General features: G+C 46.8%; 1 protein-coding gene across 4 annotated transcripts in view; it reads right to left on the bottom strand.

Moving 5' to 3' along the window:
* The window catches only part of SLC39A14 (solute carrier family 39 member 14), a 159,371-nt gene that overhangs the window by 12,267 nt on the left and 119,377 nt on the right, over positions 1-27,727 (bottom strand). For 2 of the 4 annotated variants that reach the window (XM_078775684.1, XM_068101068.2), the window contains exons 4-7: positions 27,280-27,449; positions 6,115-6,237; positions 2,231-2,404; positions 1,816-2,023 (exon numbers count right to left, since the gene is read on the bottom strand). In XM_078775684.1, the coding sequence (XP_078631810.1) occupies positions 1,816-2,023; positions 2,231-2,404; positions 6,115-6,237; positions 27,280-27,449 (675 nt within the window). The remainder of the gene's footprint in view (positions 1-1,815; positions 2,024-2,230; positions 2,405-6,114; positions 6,238-27,279; positions 27,450-27,727) is intronic. The other 2 variants (XM_068101069.2, XM_068101067.2) reach the window with 1 other exon arrangement.

Here is a 27,727-nt window from a genome sequence, read left to right as displayed (position 1 = left end):
GTGTGTGTGTGTGTCTGACCACTCCCCCGTGTGTGTGTGTGTGTCTGACCACTCCCCCGTGTGTGTGTGTGTGTGTGTGTGTGTGTCTGACCACTCCCCCGTGTGTGTGTGTGTGTGTGTGTGTCTGACCACTCCCCCGTGTGTGTGTGACCACTCCCCCATGTGTGTGTGACCACTCCCCCCCGTGTGTGTGACCACTCCCCCGTGTGTGTGTGACCACTCCCCCGTGTGTGTGTGACCACTCCCCCGTGTGTGTGTGACCACTCCCCCGTGTGTGTGTAACCACTCCCCCGTGTGTGTGTGACCACTCCCCCGTGTGTGTGTGACCACTCCCCCGTGTGTGTGTGACCCACTCACCAGTGCAGTTTGCGTGATGTGGGAAGGATGGGGTGGGAAGGGAGAGGATTTGAGCTCTTGAAGTCACATTTTACATGAGATGTAATTACACATTTCAAACTGTATTTCCCATGTGCATGCACACGCATTCACATGTTATCAGAAGTAAATACATTGTATAGATGACATCATTTGTGGATCTGATAAATTGCCATTAACCATTTTGTAAAACTGAATGTGCAGCATCTAAATGAAGATGTCCAAATGTCACACACGTCCATGCCCATGGGATTCCCACGGGTGACCCCACTAGTAAACTATAAAAGGCAGTGTCCGTCCATGTGTTTGTCTCCTCCATAACTCCAAAACCATGAAACCTAGCGGCCCCAAACTTTGTATGCATACACCTGGACCTCCAACAGATTGCAATGATGAAAACTGGGTGTTTGGGTTTCTTTACAACACCCTTTTTGAAGATGATTAACGAGGTGCTCATAAGAAAAAACCCGAAAAAGCCTAACCAATATGGCGGCCTGCCATCTTGGTCAGCCCACTGCCACTCGCTGGGTTCTTAAGCTGCCATTTTGTTTCGGCCTATTCAAACGTGCCTTGCATTGGATACACGATTTTATCATCAAAATCTGGATTCGTATATGAGGATTGGATCCTGTAAACTAAATAAATGTCCAAATCTGGAGTGAAATCTGACAAAATTGACCATATCTAGCAATTCTTATAACCAGGTGTAAATATTAATTTATTTAAGCGAGGCTCTCATTCTCCTTCTGGGGTCAGTTTTTTATTTATTTAACTTAATAATAATTTGAAAACTTAATTCATACTTCCATGGGATAGGGTGTCACTCCATTGCACTGGCATAGCCAGTGGGGGGGGGGGGGGAGGGAAAAAGTGGCGTCCGCCCCAAGCGGCACTTTTGGGGGGCCAAACACTGCCAACACCGCCCGGAGACGCGTTTTTTGAATGAAGCGTTTTTCGCAAATGAACACTTTTTTGTTAGCAAATGAACTGCTGTTAAGCACAATTCTGCAGTAAAAAAAATTGAAAATCGGTTCAGATTAAGAGTTTGTAGAGCGTATCACATTTTAGTTTTTTAACGTGTGCGGAAATGAAATAAAAGTATGAACACCGCCCGGTGAAGTCCAGAGAGTTGTATGAGGGTGGAGGGAAGAGTGGGAGGGCGGATTGGAGGGAGAGTTGTATGAGGGTGGAGTGGTGGGTGGGGGTGTAGGAGGATGTAGGTCCCTGTACATAGAGTTCCGACATGGCGGTGTTCGTGCCTTTATTTTATTTCCGCACACGGTTAAAAACTAAAATGCAATGTGCTCCACAAACTCTGAACCTGAACCGAATTTCAAAATTGGGCGGAAATTGAGACTACTGTGGAAATAAATTTGATTGTACAGTTTTAAATGGCATGCGTTTAAACATGACAAAATGATATTCAGCTATTTGACCTACCCAGCTCATGCGGGAATTCTTCACAAAGGATGGCGATGGATGTGCTCACACCCTGGAAAACCGAGACAGTAAATGATGCCCCAATGGCAAGTCCATCGATGAAGTTGTGCAGCCCATCACTTAGCGTTATCATCCACGCAATGGTACCAATGCGTGAGATCCGCGTGCCCTTTAGCCAGTAGCACGCACCTTGCTGTACTTGTGCCTCCTGGTATGTACGGACAGATGCTATCAGACACATAATTCAGTGTGCACTCATTCCAAATATCAAAAATAAGAATAAAACACCTGTATTATGTCATCGATTCAAATAGAGATGGAAGAAAAACAAACATCAACAATTGCCTTGGTACATTTTCAAATGGCACAGTTGGTGTACAGGGATTAGATAAACCAGGAAAAGAATGATTCCTACTTGTAAAGTGAAACTCGAATGGTGGCCACTTGTACTGCCTTCACATTGCCAACCGTTCTTGTTAACAGCGCCTACTGACAGTTTCACGGGGCCCTCTGATTGTAGTTGTTCCATAACACCATCTTCAATATCTTTCACATTGGAGCAACTCCTGGATGAGGCACGGCCATCCACCTGGACACAATATTCTCACATCACTAACAAGGAAATGAGACTGATGAGATCAGGTAATGGGAAAGATGTTACATAGAAATCACTTTATTTTTGCAATAATCTCCATAAAGCACAAAATTCATGGATATAGACCAAAGCCTTCGCTCTTCTTCGTTAGTATGCAGCACAAGGCTGCAGGGTAGCAACATTGGCTGAAGGCAGGGTTGTGCTGCTGATGAAATGCCCTCTGCTGGTTAGGGTAGGAATTTTGAATTTGGCCACTGCACTGGCGAATGCTCACACCGTGGGAGTTTAACGTCCACCAACAAATGCTGGCAGAAGGGACGCCCGTTTAATGGCAATCTGAGGGACGGCACACATATTGATGAATCACCCTGCCTGTGAAACACCGGGATGACAGTTTATAGCTGGGTTGGGATTCAAATCCAGTCTAGAAGCTTAGAACTGGGTTTTCGTACCTCAAGCCCATCCTGCCAGCCCAAAACAAAAGTGAATAGCATGCATAGCCTCATTTGTGATAAAAGAAAAATATCTTTCACATTGCAGAATATATATATACAGACTTGGCATTTAATATGGAATATTTTTTTTGTGTGGGTGAACTTACTTTTCAAGATGACTTAGAACCAAAAGTTCATTGGAATTATGTTGAAATTATTCTAGATTTTGTTAATGTGACCTTTAAAAGAAACAAAAACCACATTTGACATTTTGAAGCAAATAAATTGATCCTTGAAAGTGATGTAAACTGATATCAAAATCAATTCACGGACAGTACTGTGTTAAACTTCTGTGCGTTTTCCAGAAGTATATCTTTATTTTGCACATTAGGCAAAAAATTTTTTAACAAAAACAAAAGTTAAATTACGACTGGGATTACGGACAGGAAAATTACAGTTCAGTACTTCGTGTAACCCCCACAAGCATTCAGGAGAGCACGTACACGTTGAGGCATGCTGTTCACGAGATTTGCCAAGGTTTGGACAGGAATCGCTTGCCATGCAGTTACAATAGCCTGCTGCAATTCACGCACAGAGGCAGGCTACTGGTCCAAGTTGTCCATTTGACGCGTTAATTCTGCCCACAAGTTCTCTATCGGATTCATATCCGGGGACATGGCAGGCCACTCCATATGCTCTACACCATGGTCAGCAAGAAAGTGTTGGATCATGCGAGCATGATGAGGCCATGCATTGTCATCTTGGAAGACAAAGTTTCCTCGAAAGGCTGCACGAACAAATGGAAGCAATGTTTCTTCCAGAATGGCCCTGTGCTTGAACTGGTTCAGGTTTCCATTCAGAGCAACCAGGTCAGTTTTGCCCCCTGCATGAAAAGCAGCCCAAACGGTCACCCCACCACCTCCAGCTTGGACTCTTGGCACTATACAATCTTCGTTGTAGGCTTCATGCACTTGTCTGCGCACTCGGACGCCGCCATCTTGATGATAGACCAGAAATCTAGACTCGTCACTGAAGATCACGTGATTCCAGTGTCCTGGCTGCCATTGACGGTGCTCTCTGGACCACTGCAATCGGAGCTGGCGGTGTTGTCTGGTCAGACGTGGCTTTCTCAGGGGACGCCTGGCACGATAGCCTGCTTGAACCAGTCGTTGGTCGACTAGCCTTCTGGATACAGGCACATTTGTCAGTTGCTGCCACTCAGCCCTAAGCTGATTAGCTGACTTGGTACGGCCATTGCGGACTAACCGGTGCAGCTGGTGATCATCCCTCCTTGTGGTTCTGCGGGGACCTCCTGGCCTCGGTATTGGAGTAGGGACACCCCTCTGAGCATTTCGTTTCAGGATCTTTGACACGTGACCTCGAGTGATGCCATACTGCCAAGCAATAGCACGCTGTTTCATGCCGGAATTTCGTAAAGCCACCACTAAATGACAAACAGCATTGTCGAGTTGACGGACCATCTCCAGGGGAAGCGGCAATAACTTTTGTAGACGTGCAGTAGTTGTTTTCCACTAATACAGAACGCAACAACCCTTATATACCCGATTGTGAAGCCAATCGTCAAATGTACCTGTCCGTACATTTTGTCACACCACCTGTGATATAATCCTGTTATTGACTTCTTGCTGCGACAGACAATCAGTGACATGGTTCTTTTAACAAAAAATCACCAAAGCGTAAAAGAAACTCCCCAGATTGATATACCGAGTTCAGAAATTAAACCCAAGTCAAGAAAAAAAAAAAATCCATATTAAATGCCAAGTCTGTATATATATATATAGCGAGAGCAGGCAGGGGCGAGGGTGCAGTGATAACAGGCAGGGGTGAGGGTGCAACGAGAGCGGGCAGGGGTGAGGGTGCAGCGAAAACAGGCAGTGTCAACGGTGCAGCAAGAGTGGGCATGGACGACAGTGCAGCAAAAGCAGGCAGGGGTGACAGTGCAGCGAGAGCAGGCAGGGGTGACAGTGCAGCGAGAGCAGGCACGGGCGACAGTGCAGCGAGAGCAGGCAGGGGCAAGAGTGCCGCGAGAGCAGGCTGGGGCGATAGTGCAGCAAGAGCAGGCAGGGGCGACAGTGCAGCGAAAGCATGGAAGGGCGCCGGTGCACCAAGAGCAGGCAGGGGCGATGGTGCAGCGAGAGCAGGCAGGGGTGAGGGTGCAGTGAGTGCAGGCAGGGGAAAGGATGAAGTGAATGCAGGCAGGGGTGAGGGTGGAGCGAGTGCAGGCAGTGACGACGGTGCAGCAATAGAGATAGGTAGGAATGAGGCCAGGGAGACTTACATTTTTTAATGTTTTGGTGTTTTTAAATTTTTTGATTTTTTTTGTTTTAAAATTGAGTTTTTGGTGGCGATGAAACTTAAATATTGAGATTCTTCATTCTGTAGGAAGGATAGTAGACAGAGTTGTGTGTAGTTTCGAAGTTTCAGGAGTTAGGGACATTGAGGAAAGATTGAAATATGAAATTACATTGTATTGGGTCACAGCAGGAAGACGTTGGCTGTGATACACCGAGGAGCAAATAATGTCAGGAAAGTTTACATGGAGGATTTGAAAAATAGCAAGAGTACAGGATATTGGATAAGAGACATAGCAAAGGGTTGTGACATAACGTTTTCTGAGAATTTATGAGCAGAGTGATAAACGTCAACCTATGGATGAAAGAATGGTGTATGCTAGGCCAAACTATGTTTGGAATGTTTGTATTTGGCTCATTTATATTATATAGTAACACATACAATTTTAGGCAGAGTACATACATAGTTATTGCACAACATAGTTAGGGGCTGGCAAGATGCCCTAGAGGTATGCACACTCCCCTCTAAGCTGTCAAGCCAGGGTTTGATTCTCGACCCAGCTAGAAACTGTCATCCCGGTGTAGTGTGGCGATTAATCAATGTGTGTGTCGTCCCTCTGATAGATATTAGAATGGGAATCCCATCTTCTGGCATTCTTTGGTGGATGTTAAAAATCCCATGGTGTCCTTTGCAAAGAGTAAGTGAGCCATCGCCGGCACTATCCAAATTCCAAATTCTTGTCCTAACCAGCAGAGGGCATTGCATCAGTGGCACAGCCACTCACAGCCAATGATGCCGTCCCGTAGCATTGTGCTGCATTTGAATGAAGAATTTTTGAATAAACTTGAAGCAGAGTTTTAAATAATGTATATACGATACCATCACGTATTTAATGAGTAACGGTAACTTTTGATAAAATGATCTATGAAATAAATAAATGAAATAAAAATGGCTCACCTCATCCTTCTGCGAAAGAACCATTTTCAATATCTTCTCAACAAAGAAGAATAGGTAAAAACCCCCAAAGATCATGGCTGATTTGTATATGTATCCATGCTCTTTGGGATTTAAACCAAAGGCCTAAATATGGAAGAAAAGAGGGAGCAAAGGCATAGAAAGCTTTTAATATTTTGTAAGTGCAGGAACAAGAATTTACCAATAGAAAATGTCACTTTTTATTTAAACTAGCAGGAACCCGTGGAATAGTTCCACAGAAAAACCCTCCTCTTTGTTTGGGCAGTGTATAGGCAACAAAGCGCTGCCTCGCATGCTCCCGGAAGTTTATGTTTACTGCTAACTCAGTGTAAATTTTAGTCATCCACACACTTATTGCCAAAAAATAATGTCATTAAATTGTTTTACATTCCCAGAGATCAGATGTTGAAGGGAAAATAAATGATAAATTGCAAAATTAAAGTGTCAATAATGGTGAATGAAAGGCACAATCAGGAAACAAATGTGTTGTTTTATACATCTCACTAAAACAAACGTTGCTAATTAGCGTTCTAGGCGAATATATATGTCGTGTTCACCAGGGGGATTAAGATCCCCCAAGGTGATGGGTGGCCGATCGAGCTTTACACTCCGAGGCATTCAGTCCAACTATGGCAGTGTTAGTTATACGCGTGAGGGTGTAGTGGAGGGCAGCGAGCGCTTACCTGGACGGACGGGCGTGAAGCGGGGTTTCCGAACCACCAACAAATAAACAGGACAGGACAAGGAATTAAAATTCAACAATTAACGGGTTTAATAAAATAAATGCCAGGGAGTAAAAAAATGCACGTTAAAACTAACTTCCTGAATTGGGGAGCCCCCATACGGACTCATATACAACGCAAGGGGAAAACTAAAGTGAAAAATAAACGTGTGTGTGTGGTGTGTACTCGGCTTTGAGTGGCCCTCAAACCCAGTTGGCCTTCAAACGGGTCCCTGTGTCTGTGCACAGGAAAACACACGCCTTGGCACGAAGTCTGTTCACCCCAGCCGCCGAGCACGAAGCGAGCAGGCCCTCGCTCCTTCCTAGTCGTCGGCTCCACAAAGCACCACGGTCTCTCCAACTCACTCGGCATGGCACACAGCCGTCACGAAGCCATGAGCCAAGGGCGTCAGAGTGCACGAGCTGCGACCACCAAAGTCAGGACCAAGAGCGAGGAAGAAAAGAGAAGCACGAACTGCGACCGCCCACCACACAGCCAGTACCAAGAGAAAGAAAGATGCGACTGTTCGCTTTAACTCGGGACACAAAGAGGTAGAGAAAATCTGACTGCTCGTCATCAAACCTCGGACCAAGAGGGAAAGATGTGCGTCTGCACGCTATGCCTGCCACAAGTCAAGAGAGGGACGTGTGACTGCCTCCCACGAAGACCAAGAACCAAGAGAGGGAAAATGCCAGGACATGTCCTTTTTACTCCTGGTGCTCGAACGTCAGCGAGTGTCATCTCCAAAAACAACTCCAATCAGCGAGTGCCATCGCAGCAGTCCATCGCCCCGACCAATCACCAACCCCAGGGGCGGGCCCCCACGGCCCCTCCCGCTGTCCCAGCTGGCGGAATCAAGGGCAGCGCTCAAATGTCTGAATCTGGTGGCTTTATTTAGTGTATTTAATTTCGGTGTGGAGTGCATGGCTGGTGTGGCGTGTGTCATAAGGAACAAAGGAAAAATCACAGAGGCAACTACACACAGGGAATTATTCTTATACACTGCCTAATTAACAGAGATCCACCCCACGCCATGGAGACAAATATACGACCTTACGCGACATCCGGTCTAACGGATTCCCAACTTAGTTACATGGAGTTCTTCTTCTTCGTCACGACATTCGGAGCACACTACCCTTTCCAATCCTACCTGGCCCTAAGGTATTTCATTGGCTACCCCCCATAAACGTAACATATAGATTAACGTTACGTTATTATTATTACAAAAACGATACTTGGGCTAATTAAGAAAGTATTAAGAGAAAATACTAAGAGAAAATAAGTATTAAGAAACTTGGGCTAATTCCTTACTTCCACGGTTATCAGTGCCGTACACCACTCATCATTAATTCATGAACTATACACCGCTTCAATCCAGTAACTCTTAAGTGATGACAATGTTACAATTATATTTACACTATAATTATTAGCGTTGCATTATTATTATTACGAAAATTCCATTACTATCAAGAAACCAAGGCTAATTCTTTATTCCCGTCGTTATCAGTATATTGTACCCTGCAATTATCATCGATCCATGAAGCATACACCGCTTCAATCCATCAAGTTTGCAGTCACGACATTGAGATTAATGTGTTACGGTTATATTTACTATATTATTTTTGTTAACGTTATTATTATTATTACAAAAACGATACTACTGTATTAAGAAACCTGAGCTTAATTTGTCTGAAGTGGCCCGAAGGTGAGGCATGAAGGTAAGCCTATATGTACCGTGTCGTTGGAAGAGCCGTAACGCCTATGCTTTCGATATTTGATGGTCATTTTAACAATTGGTTTGTTTGTGTTTCACAATGAATGAAAAACGTAAAGGTAGAGCATGCAGATTGTGATATATGACAGGTTCGACCGCTTCGACGACGTGTTCAGTCTGAACGGCATATACATTAAAATGGCGGTTGGTGGAGTCAACCACCGTACGCCGTAATGACATCATAGACGTAATGACTAGCGTGATGGACGGACAGAAAACTTCCGCTACTTTAACATAATAAAAGATACACATATATGATACAAGTTTGGGAGTGGTTGGGATTAAACATCGTAGAGAAAAAGGTGCCCCCAACCAGATGGCTTCAGTGGGCACACAATCGGTTCTGCTATAAACCGAGATTTAAAGGTCACAAAGGACAATGGAGCCACGGACCATGGTCTGCCCTTTTTGGGGCTCTTCAGGATGAGACCACACAATCATTTGATTGTGACGATGAAACCAAATGCAGCTACTAATGCAATACACCCTCTTGGGTGAAGCTGCAAGGCACAGATTACGTGCCGAACAGCCAAAATGCATGGACTACGAGCAATAATGGTCACCTGCCACACCACATATTGTCTCTGCCCTGCTGCACACCAAATAAAAGAGGAGGTGGTTTTATTATGGCTTCACCAAGGCAAGTGGTGTATTGCATATATAGAAAATAATATATTGTATATAGTGGTGAGGCCGGTCCCTCGATCGACGGGGCTTGCTTTGATCTCTCCACGGCATCAAAGTTTGAGTGTTTTCCCGTTCGTTTCTTTGTCAAATTTCCGCTGCGTATTTTGTTGTGTATGTGTTATTGTGTGTTTCTATTTGGTTTTGGTTTTGTAGTTGCTGCAAATTTGTGTGTAATTAGTCGTTTCTTTGTTCGCGCCTCGTGCGCCTCGTGCGGCCTGGTGTCTCGTGCGGCCTCCTCGTCTCGACTTGTGCCCCGCCCACTATATCTCGTTTTTCTTTCACCTCTGCTCCTGCTTTCTCAAATCCACGTTCTCACTTAGAGACTTTTCCCAGATTGTTTTTCATGGTTTTGTTTAAATATTTATTTAAATATGTTTAAACCGCAGCCGTGATGCTGACGCCGCCCCCCACCCCCCAGAATTTCTATGTTTTAAACGTTTCCCAGTGTGTACCCTGGAAAAGAATAGGTACGCCATATCCCTGCGTGTCGTAAGAGGCGACTAAGAGGGTTGGTGTCAGGAAGGGCATCCGGCCATAAAAACATTGCCTCAAAAAGAGAACCATGACAATTACAAATACATGTAGGAAGGGTACAGCCCAAAGTGGAGATCGGTTTCTGAGGTTTGGGACATGGAATGTAGGGACAATGACAGGGAGATCAGGAGAAGTGGTGGAAGTATTGGTCAGAAGAAGAGTGGACATATGTTGTGTGCAAGAGACGAGATGGAAGGGAAGTGGTGTGAGAATGGTGAAGGGTCGGCAGGGACAGAAATACAAGTTTGTGTGGCAAGGGTGCCTGGAGGGCATGAATGGTGTTGGTGTCCTGTTTTCTGAGGAGTTTGTAGACAGTGTGGTGAGTGTGACTAGAGTGAGTGATAGGTTGATGATGGTGAAAATGATGATTGGAAAGCTCTTGGTGAACGTCATCTTGGGATATGCTCCGCAGGTTGTTCGAAGCGATGAAGAGAAGGACAGGTTCTGGTGTGCGATAGAGAAGCTGATGGAAAACGTGAAAGATGAGGAAGTTGTTGTGGTAGGAGGAGACCTAAATGGACATGTGGGAAGGAGTATGGATGGTTTTGACGGAGTTCATGGGGGTTACGGATATGGTGTGAGAAATGGAGAAGGTGAAAGGATTTTGGAGTTTGCTGATGGAGCTGATTTGTTGATTTGTAATACTCAGTTCCAGAAAGAGGATAATAAGCTTGTTACATACACGTCAGGTGGGTCGACGACAACCGTTGACTACCTGATGGTGCGTAGGCGAGATAGGGGGCACCTCCGGGACACAAAGGTGATCCCGGGGGAGGAGGCTGTTTCACAGCACCACTTGATTGTCTGCGACGTAAGGGTGAAAGGTGCGAGGAGAGCTCGGCGGGTGAAGTACCAACCGAGAATGAAGGTGTGGAGGTTGAAAGAGGTGACAGTAAGGGAGGCATTAAAAGAGAGGCTGAGTCGGGTCGAGGATGATGTGGTTGAGCTTGAAAGTGGTTGGATGTCAATGAAAGCTCGTCTGTTGGGAGCCGTTGGTGAGGTATGTGGATGGACAAAAGGACCACCGAGGCACTCGGAAACATGGTGGTGGGATGATGAAGTTGGAAAGAGGATTGACGAGAAGAGGAAGAAGTTCAAGGAGTGGCAGAAGGCGAAGGGTACGGGAGCAGAAACAGCAGAGCATGAAAGTTATAAGGCAGCCAGGAAGGCTGCAAAGAAAGAGGTAGCAAAGACACAGGAGGCATGTACGAAAATGTTCGGAGAACGCTTGGATTCGGAAGAGGGTCAGAAAGCAGTATTCGGGATTGCAAAGCAGATAGCGAAAGAGAGGTGTGATGTGATGGGGGTGAGTTGCTTGAAGGATGAAGTGGGACAAATCGTTGTCGACCCAGATGGAATTAAAGGAAGATGGAAAAGATATATGGAAATGCTGTTGAATACAGAGAATGAATGGGATGGCAACATAGAGAGTAACCCAGTTTTAGGACCGGCAGAGAAGATAACTGAGAAGGAAGTTGAGGAAGCGATAAAAGCAATGAAGGAAAGAAAAGCGGGAGGGCCGACGGGAGTTGTGGGAGATATGTTGAAGGCAGCAGGAAGTTGGGGTGTGAAGAGAATGACAGAGATCTGTAATCTGGTGGTGAAAGAAGGCCGCATTCCAGTGGTTTGGGAAATGAGTACCCTCGTCCCTCTATACAAGGGGGAAAGGTGACCCTCTGGAGTGTGGCTCGTACCGAGCGATAAAGTTATTGGAGCATGGAATGAAGGTATTGGAAAGGGTGTTGGAGAGGAGGATAAGGAAGAAAGTGAAGATCGACGAAATGCAGTTTGGATTCATGCCAGGAAGAGGAACGACAGACGTGCTTTTCATTGTGAGGCAGTTGCAGGAGAAGTACATGGAGAAGAGGAAGAAGTTGTTTCTTGGGTTTGTTGATCTGGAGAAAGCATTCGATCGGGTTCCACGCAAAGTATTGACATGGGCATTGAGAAAGTTAGGAGTGGAGGAATGGTTGATCAGAGTAGTGATGGCAATGTACAAAAGAGCGCGCACAGCTGTAAGGACGAAGGACGGGAACAGTGGTGAGTTTGAGGTGAAGGTGGGAGTGCATCAGGGGTCGGTACTAAGTCCACTACTATTTGTAGCTGTGATGGAGGTGCTGGCTCAGAACGTAAAGGAGGGTTTACCGTGGGAGTTGTTGTATGCAGATGATCTGGGGTTGATTGCGGAAAGTATGGATGGACTGAAGGAAAAGATGAACACGTGGAAGGAATGTATGGAGACAAAAGGTCTGAAGGTGAATATCGGAAAGACGAAGGTGATGGCAAGTGGTAAAGCATGTGGTGAGGTGGAAAGAACTGGGAAGTGGCCCTGTGCTGTGTGTAGGAAGGGTGTCGGAGTGAACTCCATTCAGTGTACAATGTGCGCTGAGTGGGTTCATCAAAAATGTAGTGGTCTGAGAGGGTCATTAACCAGTGTGGCAGCTACATTCAAATGTAAGGTGTGCACAGAGGGAGCTGCAGATGGAGGAAATGTTGAGTTGGATCTTGGAGACGGCGTGAAGCTGGAAGGTGTGAAAACATTTTGCTACCTCGGAGACATGCTGAATGGAGAAGGTGGATCAGACTCGGCAACGGTTGCTCGAGTGAGATGTGCATGGAAGAAGTTTCGGGAATTGAGTGGCGTGCTGATGATGAGGGGAGTGTCGTTGAAGCTGAAGGGAAAGGTGTATGCTGCATGTGTGAGAAGTGTTATGATTTATGGGAGCGAGACATGGGTAATGAACGTAGAGCAGCAACGAAGGTTGGAAAGGGTGGAAATGCGAATGGTTCGACGGATGTGCGGAGTATCGTTGAGAGAGAGGAAGACAAATGATGAATTGTGAAAGATGATGGGAATAGAGCCTGTGATTGATGCTGTGAAGAGGAACAGGTTGAGATGGTTTGGTCATGTGTTGAGGAAGGATGAAAGTGACTGGTTGAGAAGAGTGATGGAAATGAATGTAGAAGGAAGTAGAAGACGGGGAAGACCGAGAAAGACTTGGCTAAAGATGGTGGAAGAAGAAATGTGGGCAAGGGGGTTAACAAGGAGAGATGCAGAAAATAGGGCAAAATGGAGAAGATTGTCATGGGGACCGCAAGGCTAACCCCCGCTCTAGCAGGGAAAATGGCCTTTAAAATGCATGTTGTGTATGTTGTTGTATATAGTGGTGAGGCCCCCACCACCCCCACTTCCCAAGGGGGATTTGTGCCTTGGACGAACTCTATGTTGAGGTGCATATTATAAGATAGCTAATCATGGCGTTTTTCCAAGGCGGCTTTTAATAACAAAAGTAAAAACAATAATATTATAATAACATAATATTGTTACGGATCGCGGATTAGATGTTATTTACCGAGTGGTGGTATTGCCGCGACCTAACAGTTCCCCCGATTCTTCCCCAACTCACCCGATTCCACTCGAACGTTGGCCAAATCGCGCTACGCTAAATCAATGATGGAAAGGACACAACGACTGGGATAAATGAAACGACGCAAGGGGTACAGTTCTCAAGACCTCCGGAGGAGGATATAATTACAGTGGGGGAGAAAAGGGGTAGATTACAAGGTAATGAGGTAAAGACACAGAAGAGATGGGCACTTAGTTACAGTCTTATCTTATCCCCGACAGACCACAGACAAACGGAACAAGACTGACTTACACAGGGATTGATGGCAGGGAAGGACAGGTAGTTCGATAGCACAAGGTGCACCTTGGCTCAGGGACAGGATAAAGCGCGGTCCAGTCCAGAGATGCGGGGAGGTGTCACAGCGCTCGGAGGTGGCGTCCTTCTCTCTCCAAGCTCAGCGCGCATCTGACGTCACCTCCCTCTTCCTGCGCATGCTCAGCGGGGAGTCACACGCCCTCGGCTCGTTGGCTCCGCCCCAGATGGGACCGGTCCGCCGCTTCTATTGGGTGCGGGGGTTACTGGGCTCCGCCCTTGACGAGGAGCTGACAGCAAGCCCCTACTTGGTAACCCCGTCGAGCACATGTGCGATGGCGGCTCGTTGGAAAGGCATGGTGCCCTCCCAACACCCCCTACCAACCAAGCCGGAGTGAGGACGCGCACTCCCCGTGCCGCCGCCGTTGTTGTTGTTGTTGTTGTTGTTGTTGAACCGTGAGGAAGAGCTGCGGGGAGGTATTGGGAGGTCCTAAACTTCCTAACGGTGCCATACAATCACATTCTGGTGCAACGAAGAGTCAGAATTAATGGAAACGAGTCCTTAACTGACATAGACTAAGAATAACTAGCAAGATGTCCTATAGTTGTCTACGTGAGATGCGGTGGACCTGGATGCGACATTTAATGGGGGAAATAGGGGGAGGTCGGGTCTACAGAGTGTTGTTTACAGAAAATGGGACTAGGGAATGGGGGATTGGGGATAGTTGGGAAGTATGGAGGAAATAGGGGAATATTTACAAGCGGATATGGATGGATGCCAATCCCATATCCGCAACATTGCACCCTTCTCTACCTCGGGGCGTCCCGACCCGATAAATTTTTACCTACGTTAGTGTGGCACTCAGATGTAGTTCCCTCTACTATTAACTCAACCCTGAGTGCGACAGTTTTACAGATGTTCACAAATGAGTAAATATGTCCCCCTGCGACGTTGCACCCTTCTCCTCACAGAAACACACCCACAGGATAACCGAATCGCGGAAAGCATCCTCAAACTAAACATACAGCCGGTAGGGAGCATCATTTACACAAGACTACACTGATATTTACACTACGATCCAGGACCTGTTCTTTGAGGAACACATGCAGATGTTATGCATAGAGAGAGAGCACGCATGCCAGCATCGATACACCAACCCACGAGTGCCCTGTGGCCCTACAGCCTTTAATACTGTGCAGAGCACCCCATCCAAGCACCAAAAGCACCACCCCATACACACAGTCAGCACCATCCGGTGCACCAATAAAGTGTTCAGTAACAATGCACAATTAAGTGTCCATGGTCACTGGTGGTGTCGCAGCCGGCCAATGTTCTGCCGCTGGTCTTGCCTTCATGGAGTGCACTTGGCCTTCTGGCTTCTTTAGGAATAAAGAAAGGCGCCAACCGCATCCATTTCTGAATTGTGGCCGTCAGGGGGCCAACTAAAAGTGGTTCACCTGTATGGCATAGGTGCCACGTTGACCCAGAGGTCCATCCACGGGTGGTGCTTGCCCGCAAAAGAACTGCGGTCCATTGTGGGCGGCCACCAAAATTGCGGTCCATATGGTGTATCGATCCAGGCAGCAAGCAGCGGAAGTACAGGCCCACAACTGCGGAGCCAGCACCTCTCTCTCCTATCTCTCTCTGCCCCAAAGCCAGATCCTCGGAGGTGGGAGACAAAAGAAGACAAGTGAGTAAGGTGGTAAGGGCGCAAAAGTGCACGCAATTCAAGGTAATGCACACTGGGGGCACATGGGAACCAGGTGAGACAGGTACGTTCCTACCGTATGCCCCCCCCCCCCCACCAGGTAACCTACATTGCCCCTCCCTTACCCCTTACTGTATCCACAAAACACAACACTACCCATAAACATCTACTTTACACATCAACAACCGTCCCTACTGTCTTCCCCGTTCCTCCCATAAACCAAATTCGTCTTCTCTCCCTCCTAACCAATCAAATTTGCCATTTCCAACTCTCATCAAAATTTGCCATCTCCAACTCAACATCAAAATTTGCCATCACCAATTCATCATCAGTCCCTCCTAGGGAGGGAGAGATGGAATCACCCCAATGTCTCATCCACGTCGTGATGCGTCTCACAAATCCACACAGCAATTCTCCTTTCCTGCAACACAGAACAAAGGAACACAGGTGTGGAGTCATCATCATCACCTCAGGTAAGTGGCTGCGTATGGTGCGACAGGTTCATCAATCCTAACTATTTCCTAAATGACTTTAACAACTTTACATTACCCGGGGTCTTTCCCTGCCAATCCATTGGCCAACTTACACTATGGGTTCTAAAAACCAATTCCCATTGACCAAACTGTGGTGCTTCTCAATTTGGGGTCTCACTCCCCCGATTCATCTCCCGGTGCCCTCGCACAATTTCTGGGCTGTGCCGTGTAGCTCTCCCAGCAGGTCTACCCACCTGCACACCTCCACCACTGTAGTTGCCACCCGAGCTTACCTGCTCCTCACCCTAACCTAACTAACTGGGGAAGGCCCTCTCGCACTCTCACCCCCTCAGTGCCCTCTCTGGCACGGGCTGCCCGATCCACACCCGGGATCCTCAGGCACCCACTGACACTAACGGCTCCCAGAGCCCACCTGCGGCCTCACCTGGCCGACATCCTCACAGTGGTGGAGTGCCCAAACCAACTACACACACTAACAGGCTACACGCCCAGCCATTTCCACAACACTAATGCACCCATCCACAATACCATTCTGCATCCGCACCACAAATGCCAATATCCAACCACAATTTACCTATACCCTCTACCTAACACTTACACTACCCGCCCCGGGTACTCGTGAAAGGGGTCCACTCTTCCCCCATCCACACCTTCGCACCATGCACACCACTCCGTACCACTTACTCCAACTCTCTCCACACCACTCATTCCAATACTCCATGTATTCCACACACCTGTACTTGCACACCTGTGCTCTCATACTTGGTGCCGCCTGCACCCTTCTCTCCCCCAAGCGCATTTGCGCTGATCCACAACACTCACTACTCATACACTGCTCCACACACCTGTCCAGTTCTCACACAGCATCATCTCATCTAACTACTCCCCTCTGAAACTTGCGCTTCCCAGTCGTCCCTTTAAACTATTGCGCTCCCTCGTCATTATCATCCACTCTAATCTACCTGCGTCCCCTCTACAGGTATCCTTGTCACTAACTAATCTTAACGTTGCCTAATGTCATCTTCTAGGGCCCTACACACAATATCCTAACCCACCCGGGCTAGTTTTCACTGCCATACACCCCATAATCTATAGCGCATTTGCCCCCTTGATCATGGGAAGGGTGGCAGGGATGCCACCCTTACCCACCGTCATACGGCGCGAGTGGGACCTTGTGGGACCACCTCGTATGTGAGTCGTTGCCCGCCTGCCGGACCCCGTGCGTCGCCCCTTGCGGGGTCAGCGCGGGGCCGAACCGGCCGGGCCCCCACAGTACATTACCCCCAAGGGGCTCTCGTGCCTCCCCTGTCCCTCTAAAAACTACCCCTGTTGGTGTCGATGCATGGGTCACACTTCCGCAACCCGCTACCCATTCCATACCACCACAACCTTGCTCACTCACACCTCGCACCTCTCCCATCACCGGACCCTCTCGCTCGCACCCTCGTTCCATACCCTCCGGACCAGCCATACACCTCACTCTTGGCCTCTCACGAACATCCGGGTCCATCTCGACCCCCAAGCTTATTAAATCACCTGGCGCATCATACGCACGACCATATTGGTCACCACTTACACCGGGTCCTCTTTCTCTTCGCTTCTCCTCCATCACCTGCGAATCCCTCATCCGGTTAATGAGCACATCATCACGATCCGAACACAGACTTTGGACCAATTCTTTTACTTCCTCCTTTATCTCTTTCTTATCCTCTCTCCGTCGCTTCTTAATTTCGCTCACCCCTTCTTCCACTCCTTCTAATTTCTGCTTCACCTCCTTCATCTCCTCGTGCGCCCCCTTAAGTTCTTCCTCTAACTCCACCTTATTTTTTTCTATGTGCTCCCGCACCTCCCGCTCTTTAACCTCCATCACCTCTACCACCTTGTTCATTTTCCTCGTCAGGTCCTCATGTACCGTCTGACACTCTTTTTTAATTACCCCTACGTCCTTTTTCATCTCCTTCTGTGTCGATTTTAAACCCTCTATTACCGCTGTGTTCTTCTTTACCTGGTCCCCCAACTCCTTTTGTCCCACTGTCAGTTGTTCTACTCCCAGCGTCAACTCCTCTATACCACCTTGCAATTTTACAGTCCCCTTTCTCACCTCCTTCTCCATGCACTCCTTACAGTGCCTCACCTCCTCGCGCACTTCTCCGACCTCCTCACTCACACCTCTTCTGATCTCTTCTCCCATCACTTGCATCTCCTGCCCAGATGCCACCCTCATCTGCTCCATTTCCTCCCTGTGAGCATCCAATTTAGTTTCTACCCCCATTCTGACCCCCTCTATCTGCTGCCCCATTTTTTAAACTTCCCTTTCCGCTTGGTCCCTCATGTCCCTCAATTTGCCTTCCATACTGTTTTCTAACCCCTCTAACCCCTTTTTCATCCCTTCCATTTGATTCTCTTGAGCGGCCATTCTGTTTTCTACCCCCGTTAACCCATTCTTTACCACTTTTATCCCATTGTCTAACGCCTCACCGGTACCCCTCGCTTCATCCCTCATTACCCCCAATTGCTCACTCTGAGCATCCATCCGGTTCCCCATTCCTAAAATTTGGTTCTCATCCCCCTGTTTTCTTCCCTCTCCTCATCCGCCTTGACCATGAAGGCCTGCATCTGCTGCATGAATAGGCCCCAGTTCATTGGTGCTGCGGCCGCTGCTACGGTCACGGGCGCGGCAAAATTTGGTGCCGCTACACCCACGTGCGCGAGGACGCCACTTTGCGCGCCTGAAGCCTCGTGCGCGAGGACGCCATTTTGCGAAACTGCCGCCCTCACTGCTTCGCTCTCCTCTTGTCCCTCAATTTGGTCCTGGATCGACCCTGCCTCACTCTCCTCTACCGGAACCCAGCCGTCTTGATCTGCCATAGCGCGACTTTCAAAATTCGGGTTTTTTGTAAAACAAAATCAAATTTCGGTGTCTTGTAATTTTGAGCGCGTTAAGCGCGCTTCGGGTCCAATCCCACTCCTGACACCAATTGTTACGGATCGCGGATTAGATGTTATTTACCGAGCGGTGGTATTGCCGCGACCTAACAGTTCCCCCGATTCTTCCCCAACTCACCCGATTCCACTCGAACGTTGGCCAAATCGCGCTACGCTAAATCAATGATGGAAAGGACACAACGACTGGGATAAATGAAACGACGCAAGGGGTACAGTTCTCAAGACCTCCGGAGGAGGATATAATTACAGTGGGGGAGAAAAGGGGTAGATTACAAGGTAATGAGGTAAAGACACAGAAGAGATGGGCACTTAGTTACAGTCTTATCTTATCCCCGACAGACCACAGACAAACGGAACAAGACTGACTTACACAGGGATTGATGGCAGGGAAGGACAGGTAGTTCGATAGCACAAGGTGCACCTTGGCTCAGGGACAGGATAAAGCGCGGTCCAGTCCAGAGATGCGGGGAGGTGTCACAGCGCTCGGAGGTGGCGTCCTTCTCTCTCCAAGCTCAGCGCGCATCTGACGTCACCTCCCTCTTCCTGCGCATGCTCAGCGGGGTCACACACGCCCTCGGCTCGTTGGCTCCGCCCCAGATGGGACCGGTCCGCCGCTTCTATTGGGTGCGGGGGTTACCGGGCTCCGCCCTTGACGAGGAGCTGACAGCGAGCCCCTACTTGGTAACCCCGTCGAGCACATATGCGATGGCGGCTCGTTGGAAAGGCATGGTGCCCTCCCAACACCCCCTACCAACCAAGCCGGAGTGAGGACGCGCACTCCCCGCGCCGCCGCCGTTGTTGTTGTTGTTGTTGTTGAACCGTGAGGAAGAGCTGCGGGGAGGTATTGGGAGGTCCTAAACTTCCTAACGGTGCCATACAATCACATTCTGGTGCAACGAAGAGTCAGAATTAATGGAAACGAGTCCTTAACTGACATAGACTAAGAATAACTAGCAAGATGTCCTATAGTTGTCTACGTGAGATGCGGTGGACCTGGATGCGACATTTAATGGGGGAAATAGGGGGAGGCCGGGTCTACAGAGTGTTGTTTACAGAAAATGGGACTAGGGAATGGGGGATTGGGGATAGTTGGGAAGTATGGAGGAAATAGGGGAATATTTACAAGCGGATATGGATGGATGCCAATCCCATATCCGCAACAATATTGTTACGTTAGTGGGGTGTAGGTAAAAAATATCCCATAGGAAAGGTAGGATTGTATAATTATAGCATGGACCATGGATGCATAGGAGATATCTTGATGTACTTAAGTAAGGAGACTGTAGCTTCAGATTGTTTATGTGTCTTCACACGAGGGGTGAAGCGGTGATTATTAGTTAGGGATCAAGGTTAGTTTTCCCCAGTATGTGAATTCCCTCTGTGACTTTCCCTTTACGTTTTACATTTACAAGACCAGCCATGCAAAACCTCCGTTTAACAACAACAACCACCGACAGAACCGGAACATTGCCAATTGGACTAAGCCCCGCCTCTAAAGGACCATAGGAAACAGGCCATGCACCTGAGGGACATCATTAGCCCAGAGGTTGTGAGCGGGCGAACTGGGAGGGACATTCGGTGATTGGCTCTGAAGAGGAGGAAGAAGAACGCGTCTCTCGGCTGGTTCTTGATCGCAGATAATCGTGTGCCAACTGTGTTGGGCGCGTTGCTGAAGGCCACGTTGCACTTGAAGGTAGAGAATTGAAAGGAGGCCGTCTAACCTCTTTGCCTTACGCTTGTAGCGCCTTAGACGCACGGCGTTCGACACCGCCATTTTGGAGCGCTTCCCGCACGAGTGGCTACCCCAGTTTCAACCGCTCCTAAAAGTACTTGTTGGGACGCCAAGCTAAGTGCCGGCTGAAGGGGTTTTATTTTCATTTTATCTTTCCCTTGTGTGTTTTTGAGACTGTGTGGAGGGTCCCTCAAAATAGGATTTAGTTTTACCTCAGCCATCATTTTATTTCTTGATTTATTTTTATTAAATCTTGTTTGTTGAATTTCCTTGTCATGCTTACTTGTTTGTGGTTTCAGAATAAACCCCGTGTGTTTTGTGAGATCAATACCTCAATCAACCCTGGTGATCTATATCAACCCTGGTGTTGGGCTAGCGGCTAGGGTGTCAGCTTAGGATCCTAGGATCCTGGGTTCGAATCCCGGTTGATCGCTGAATTAATGCCAGGGGGGTTGACTCAGCCTGTCATCCTTCCGAGGTCGGCTAATTGAGGACCAGTTCACTGGTAATTCCGTTTGTCGTTAAAGGCGGCAAAAAGGGTTGGCGTCAGGAAGGGCATCCGGCCGTAAAACATTGCTTCAAAAAGGGGACCGAACAACAACAACCACGGTTCCCGAAAAAGGCCAACCCCCGCTTGCGGGGAAAAATGGCCTCTAAAGGTGGTTATTATAATACCTCGCATCTCTTCCCTCCCGCGCGTGCCAAAAATATCCGCTATATACTTGGCTGGTCGCCTCGGGAGTAAAACTGTCTGGGCTATTGGTCCAAGGCTGGTCTTAACTAGCTATGGACATGACAATATTAATGTTATTTCAAAACAATATTAATACAGGTACTCATAATATCCCTGCTCCTCAAGGGGTTTTTCCTCCTTGGACAAATGTCGTGTTAACATGTATAAATCGCTTATCGTGGTGATTTGTAGGTGAGTCTACCAGAAGTTTAAAAAAAAAAATTTTTTAAATGCAAAACACTTCTGATTACCTTTTTAAAGTCGCTACTGCTGTTTAACACTAAACAGAAACAAGTGTTGATGCACACATATGGAAAAAGGTTAAGCACACCTACAAAATAGTACTGATTGAAAAAAAAAAAAAAAAAAAAAAAAAAAACATTACAATTTTCTTTCAAATATAAATAAAACAAGTCAGGAGACAACGATGGTTCATGAGCGAGCGGTATTCAATGACAAAGGACAGACTATAACCGAAACAGGCCCGGACAGGCCAGGCCCGGAAATGTCAAAACGAAGGTTACTGACCTTGAAATGAGATAGAAAATAATGTATACACAAAGAATTAAGTTAAGCACCCCCCCCGTTTTTTTACAACCTCGCACATTACAAGTTTGTTGTCGTCAAAACAGTGTAATATACCCATGATATTGCTATATTTTCTGGAGAAGTGATATTATGGTCACATAAAAACATAACAATCATGCCGTTTTCAATATTTTATTCTGAATAATTTAAGGTGAAATTTTTTGGGAATTTTAGGCATATTTTCACCTCAATTTAAGTATGGAGCTATAGGTCCATCACGGACAGTGTGGATGACGTTTATGTTTTCTAACGTACAGTCATTGTTCTGAGAAGACCTCTAGCGATCTTTGCGTCAATAACGTGTGTAGGACCCACGTGATCGGATCACTGACTCAACCCTACGTCTCATAGACCCTGTAAGCCGTCGTATGCGTTGCTGTGGCAGGTTGTTCCATTCCCGATGTAATGCACGTTCCAATTCATCCAGATTGGCTATTGGAGGGACCATCTTCGCAATTTGTCGTCCCAACATGTCCCAAACGTGCTCGAGGGGGTTCAACCTGCCACAGCAACGCATACGACGGCTTACAGGGTCTATGAGACGTAGGGTTGAGTCAGTGATCCGATCACGTGGGTCCTACACACGTTATTGACGCAAAGATCGCTAGAGGTCTTCTCAGAACAATGACTGTACGTTAGAAAACATAAACGTCATCCACACTGTCCGTGATGGACCTATAGCTCCATACTTAAATTGAGGTGAAAATATGCCTAAAATTCCCAAAAAATTTCACCTTAAATTATTCAGAATAAAATATTGAAAACGGCATGATTGTTATGTTTTTATGTGACCATAATATCACTTCTCCAGAAAATATAGCAATATCATGGGTATATTACACTGTTTTGACGACAACAAACTTGTAATGTGCGAGGTTGTAAAAAAACGGGGGGGGTGCTTAACTTAATTCTTTGTGTATATAATCAGTTATGAGGTTAGTTAGCTACACAATACCGAAAATTCGGTGAAAAATGACATGGGGAAAAAAAAAAAAAAAAAAAAAAAAAAAAACGAGCTCCGTGGGGCTAGACACATGACATTGTCCTAACCAAATATCAAAACACCTGTCAGATTCCACCAAACCCCTCGGAGAAGATGTAGCTTGAACTTGATTACCCCCTAAAAAGACATCTTTTTCGGACGTGGCTCCGCCCACAATGGGCGCAATAAGCTCACTCTAGGCAAGACACAACTAGATCATGATATCAACCTCCTACCCAAGTTTCATCAAGATCGGATTATATCATCGGGTAGTTATGCTGCGGACAGACAGACACACAGACAGACAGACGCACACACGACGAATATAGTGGTCACTTGATAACTCGTGAACCAATAACTTTCCATGCACAGGTTGTATTAACCAATCACTACACCAAGGAACACAGACACACGGTCTGGAGAAGGTAGTGATATTGGTGCATACTTCCATTAGTGGACTGTGTTACTATGGCTCGTAGAAGACTTAGTGAAGCCTAGAGATTGTAAATGATTCCGATGAACAATGTTTGGTTGTCCTCCAGTAAAATTAGATGTCAACGTTGCTTCCATCAAACTTATCAGCAGATTGGTCAGCATCTATTAAAAGACCAAAGTTGTTAAAAAGACATGCATTGATCTGCACAACCCATGATGACCTATAGCATAGAAAATGAATACATGAATGAATGATCGTTTTAAGGCCATTTGCCCCCCCTCCCCCCCTAGAGCAGGGGTTAACCTTGCAGGCCCCATGACAATCATGGTTCCCTGTTTGAGGCAATGTGTTTATGGCCAGATGCCCTTCCTGACGCCAACCCTGAGTCGCCTCTTACGATGCGCAAGGATACGGTGTACCTATTCTAAATCGGGGTACACACCGGGATCATTCATCCCAGCAAGCTGGTACTCAATTTGCCGACCTTGGAAGGATGACAGGCTGAGTCAACCCCCATGGCGTTAATTCAGCGATCGACCGGGATTCGAACCCAGGATCCTAGGATCCCAAGCCTGCACCCTAACCGCTAAACCAACAACAGGCTACCTATAGCATAGAAAAGGAAGGTTATTAGGTGGGGGAAGTGTACGGGAAATGTTGCCGTAGCATAGAACGAGAGGGTTCGGGCCAGGTATGAGCAACTTGGTGAAGAAGTGGAAAGTTTGGGGTGGGAGTGGAAGAAGTACATAGAGGCATTTAGGGAAATTGCAGAAGTGTGCAGAAGGAAAACAGGAAAGGGTGCATCGTCAAGGAATAGAAACCAGGTATGGTGAACGGAGGAAGTAGCAAAGGCAGTTGGTGAAACGAAGGTTTCGAGGAGGATAGAGGGAGGCAGCTGGATGTGAGGTTGCTGCACCTGTATGGGCAGAAGAAGAAAGCAGCAAGGAGAGCTGTGGATAAGGTGAGGAATGATGTGGAAGAGGAGGTGTAAAACAAATTGGAAGAGGATGGTGGGAGCAAGATGATCTATAAATTGGCTCGTGATAGGGATGAGGACAGCAAGGACATGAAGGGTAGGGGGGAGGGGGGGTTATCAAGGATGGTGGTGGGAGTCTAGTGACAGAGAGGGGTGCAGTGTTGAGGGTGCGGGAAGGATATTTAAAAGAGCTGTTGAACCGGGAAGTAAGCAACAGCAAGCGGGAGCTACCGAGTTTTGTGGAGGGGAAAGTGTAGTTGCTGGTGATCACAGAAGAGGAAATGCGAACAGCATTAAAGAGGGTGAAAAGGGAAGAGGGTGAAAAGGGATAATTACAGTGGGGAAAGTCGGAGTAAGTTGGACGAAGAGGTTGGTGAATGTATTTATAAGAGATGGTTAAATTCTGGAGGATTGGAGGACAGGGTTAATTGTGCCAATATAGAAGGGAAAAGGGGATGCTCAACATCTGGGGAAGTACATATACGCTCCTTTGTCATCTCATGAGAGGGCTCTGGACGGGAGGATAAGGAAGAGTATGGAGGAGATAGGAGAAGAACAGTTTAGAAAGAGTAGTAGAACGACATGTGGGATGTTGCCACTGAAACGACTGGTGGAGAAGAGGGTGGAGGTGCAAGGTGAAATGGCTTGGGATTGTGGATCTGGAGAAGACACTGTCCTGAGAGAAATGGTGATGACGACACTGAGATGGATGGGAGTGTGGAAGTACAAGTTAGGTTGGTGAAAGGGATGTACAAGGGAACAAAGGGGGAAGAGTTTTGTTTGGTCCTAGGATGTCTGAGAGGTTCGGTGAGAATATCAGTTTGAGGCAGCGACGTGCTGTCAGCCGACTCATGTTTATCATGGTGATGGAGCTGGCAAGCAGGAAGGTAAACATGAAAGGTATTTTGGGGAGGATATTGTATAGTTGTACTAAGGTGAGGAATGATGCGGAAGAGGAGGTGTACAACAAGTTGGAAGAGGATGGTGGGAGCAAGATGATATATAAATTGGCTCGTGATAGGGATGAGGACAGCAAGGACATGAAGGGTAAGGGGGGGGGGGGGGGGGGGTTATCAAGGATGGTGGTGGGAGTCTAGTGACAGAGAGGGGTGCAGTGTTGAGGGTGCGGGAAGGATATTTAAAAGAGCTGTTGAACCGGGAAGTAAGCAACAGCAAGCGGGAGCTATTGAGTTTTGTGGAGGGGAAAGTGTAGTTGCTGGTGATCACAGAAGAGGAATTGCGAACAGCATTAAAGAGGGTGAAAAGGGAAGGGTGCCAGGCATTGATGAGGTGTGTACAGAGATGATAATTACAGTGGGGGAAGTCGGAGTAAGTTGGACGAAGAGGTTGGTGAATGTATGTATAAGAGATGGTTAAATTCTGGAGGATTGGAGGACAGAGGACAGAGGAGGACATTCTTCACCTCACCTCATCAGTGGCATAAAATGCATGTTGTATTGTATGCTGACGATCTGGCTGTTGTGGTAGAGAGTGGGCAAGAGATACAGGAAGTACTGGGGTAGTGTAAGGAGCCATTTGAGAAACATGGGCTGAAAATGAGCATGGAGAAGACGGAGGTGATGGGTTGGGCAGCAGAGAAAATAAATAAAATATCAGGTTAGAGGGGAAGCAGATCAGACTGGAAAATAGGTTCAAGTAACAGTCACCGGGAATGGTAAGTCAAATGCAGAGGTGTGGAGGATGATTCAGGTGGATGGATGTGAAAGCGTGGAGGAGGGTAGAAGAGTAATGGCAGACAGACAGATTTAAAGGAGATTCAAAGGAAAGGTTCTGTCTTCTGTAACTCAGGCCTATCTTTACAATCTGGAGACAGTGGCATGAGCAGAGAGACAACAACAGAGGCTGCAGGTTTGTGAGAACAACTGGGTCAGGAGGATTGTGGGAGAGAAGAGGGTGGCTAGACGGAAGATGGAAGAAATGAGGGAGAACATTGGTGTGCAAATGAGCTTGATGGGGAGATTGGTGAAATACCGGCTGAGATGGGCTGAACACTTGGTGCGGATGGGGGAAGAGAGAATGGCAAAGAGAGCGGATAGGTTGAGGAAACAAGGTAGGAGGAAAAGAGGTAGACCACGGTTAAGATGGGAGGATTGTGTGAGGAGGGCCATCAGTAAGATGGGAGTGGCTGGAGAGTGGAGAAAGTTGGCTGAGGGCAGAGGGGAGTGAAGGAGTATTGTGGTCAAGGCAGGGCAGGAGCTTGGTGCCATTGGACCTCACCCCTTATAGAAGGAATAGGGAAGGGAAGAAGAAGAGCACATTTGGGACATTATTGGACATAGATTTAAGAAAATTGACATCCTATGGAGAGTGGCACACCATGAATGGCGAATGGCAAAAAAACTCCCCTTGGACTCTCTCTGATGGCTTCTTCACGTGATGAGGAGGGTCACAGCAGTCTTTTGCTCTAGTGGCGATTACACATACACACGTTGAGCTCTGGAGACATTAATTCCATTGTGGCGTAATTGGATGCCATTATTCACTGGTCTTGAGACCTATATCACAGGATGTGCTGCCAAAAGCTCCATTATAAATTCAGCATCTTGGATGGTATAACCCAGTGACATTACAAACATCCTCTTTTTGTCATAAAACAAATCACCAAAAATCACTGAATTTATCTCAAGTATAATTTCTCTTGTCAAACAAAATACTGTACTTTACCATTATATGGTTACATTTTTGATAAACGTTAGGTCCATTTTTGAAAATTTTTCTGTTATTGCTGTGATTCACAAGGAAAAAAAAAACCAGGCTGTGCTTAACTTTATCCCATGTGTATATTATGAATCACTTTATTCCACATAATCACGCCGTCACTGTTTAACAAATTATTAAACAGTAGTTGTTGTGAGGAATAGAAGAAACTAAAAGTGCGAGGCAGTGAGGGAGTGAGGCTGGCAAGTGTGAGGTCCTTACATGAGGTTCAATTGAGAAGCACAAATTATGTAATGAATGGTATTTTTATAACCACAGAGTGAACAAATAACAAATAAGTTACTCCTTAAACTAAAATATTGAGTGGTTACCATTTACAATGCAGAAATTTTTCTAGCTGGTGGAAGTATATTCAATCAAAAGAAACACAAATGTTCTCATACAATTTTCACAGGGCAGCATGGTCATGAAATACAGAAGACTGTTGTATAATTACCTCAGGGATCAACTGAAAGAGTGCATTTGATGAAAGTGTTCCAATTGCAAGGGCAATGAAGTACATTAGTAGCCTCCTGAAGAAAACCTTTCGCATGAAAGGCACCAAGCCCACACCCAGCAGTGATGAAAGAGAGATGATCGTCACACACAGGAAGCCATAACCCCACACTGAAACCACAAGCCAGACAAAAAAGAAAAGAAAAAGGAATCCAGAACGAAGAGATTAGGCATCATCAAAAAGAATGTTAAGTCCAATTTAAAGGTGGGGTAGAAAGTAGGGAGAGGGGAGAAGGGAGGGCTGAGAAGGAAGAGGGGAGGGAGAGGGAGGAGGAGATAGAGGAAAAAGGTCAGAAGGGAAACATCAGGATTGTGATTCGATAAATAAAAAGGTGGAAATGGACCAAGCAGAAGCATTTATTCTGACGATTTCAAAAAGAAAGATTGTC

This window comes from Myxine glutinosa, chromosome 4, assembly GCF_964187855.1.
Source record: "Myxine glutinosa chromosome 4, kmMyxGlut1.1, whole genome shotgun sequence".
NCBI classification, from domain to species: domain Eukaryota; kingdom Metazoa; phylum Chordata; class Myxini; order Myxiniformes; family Myxinidae; genus Myxine; species Myxine glutinosa.
This window is presented reverse-complemented; position numbering and strand designations above follow the sequence as displayed.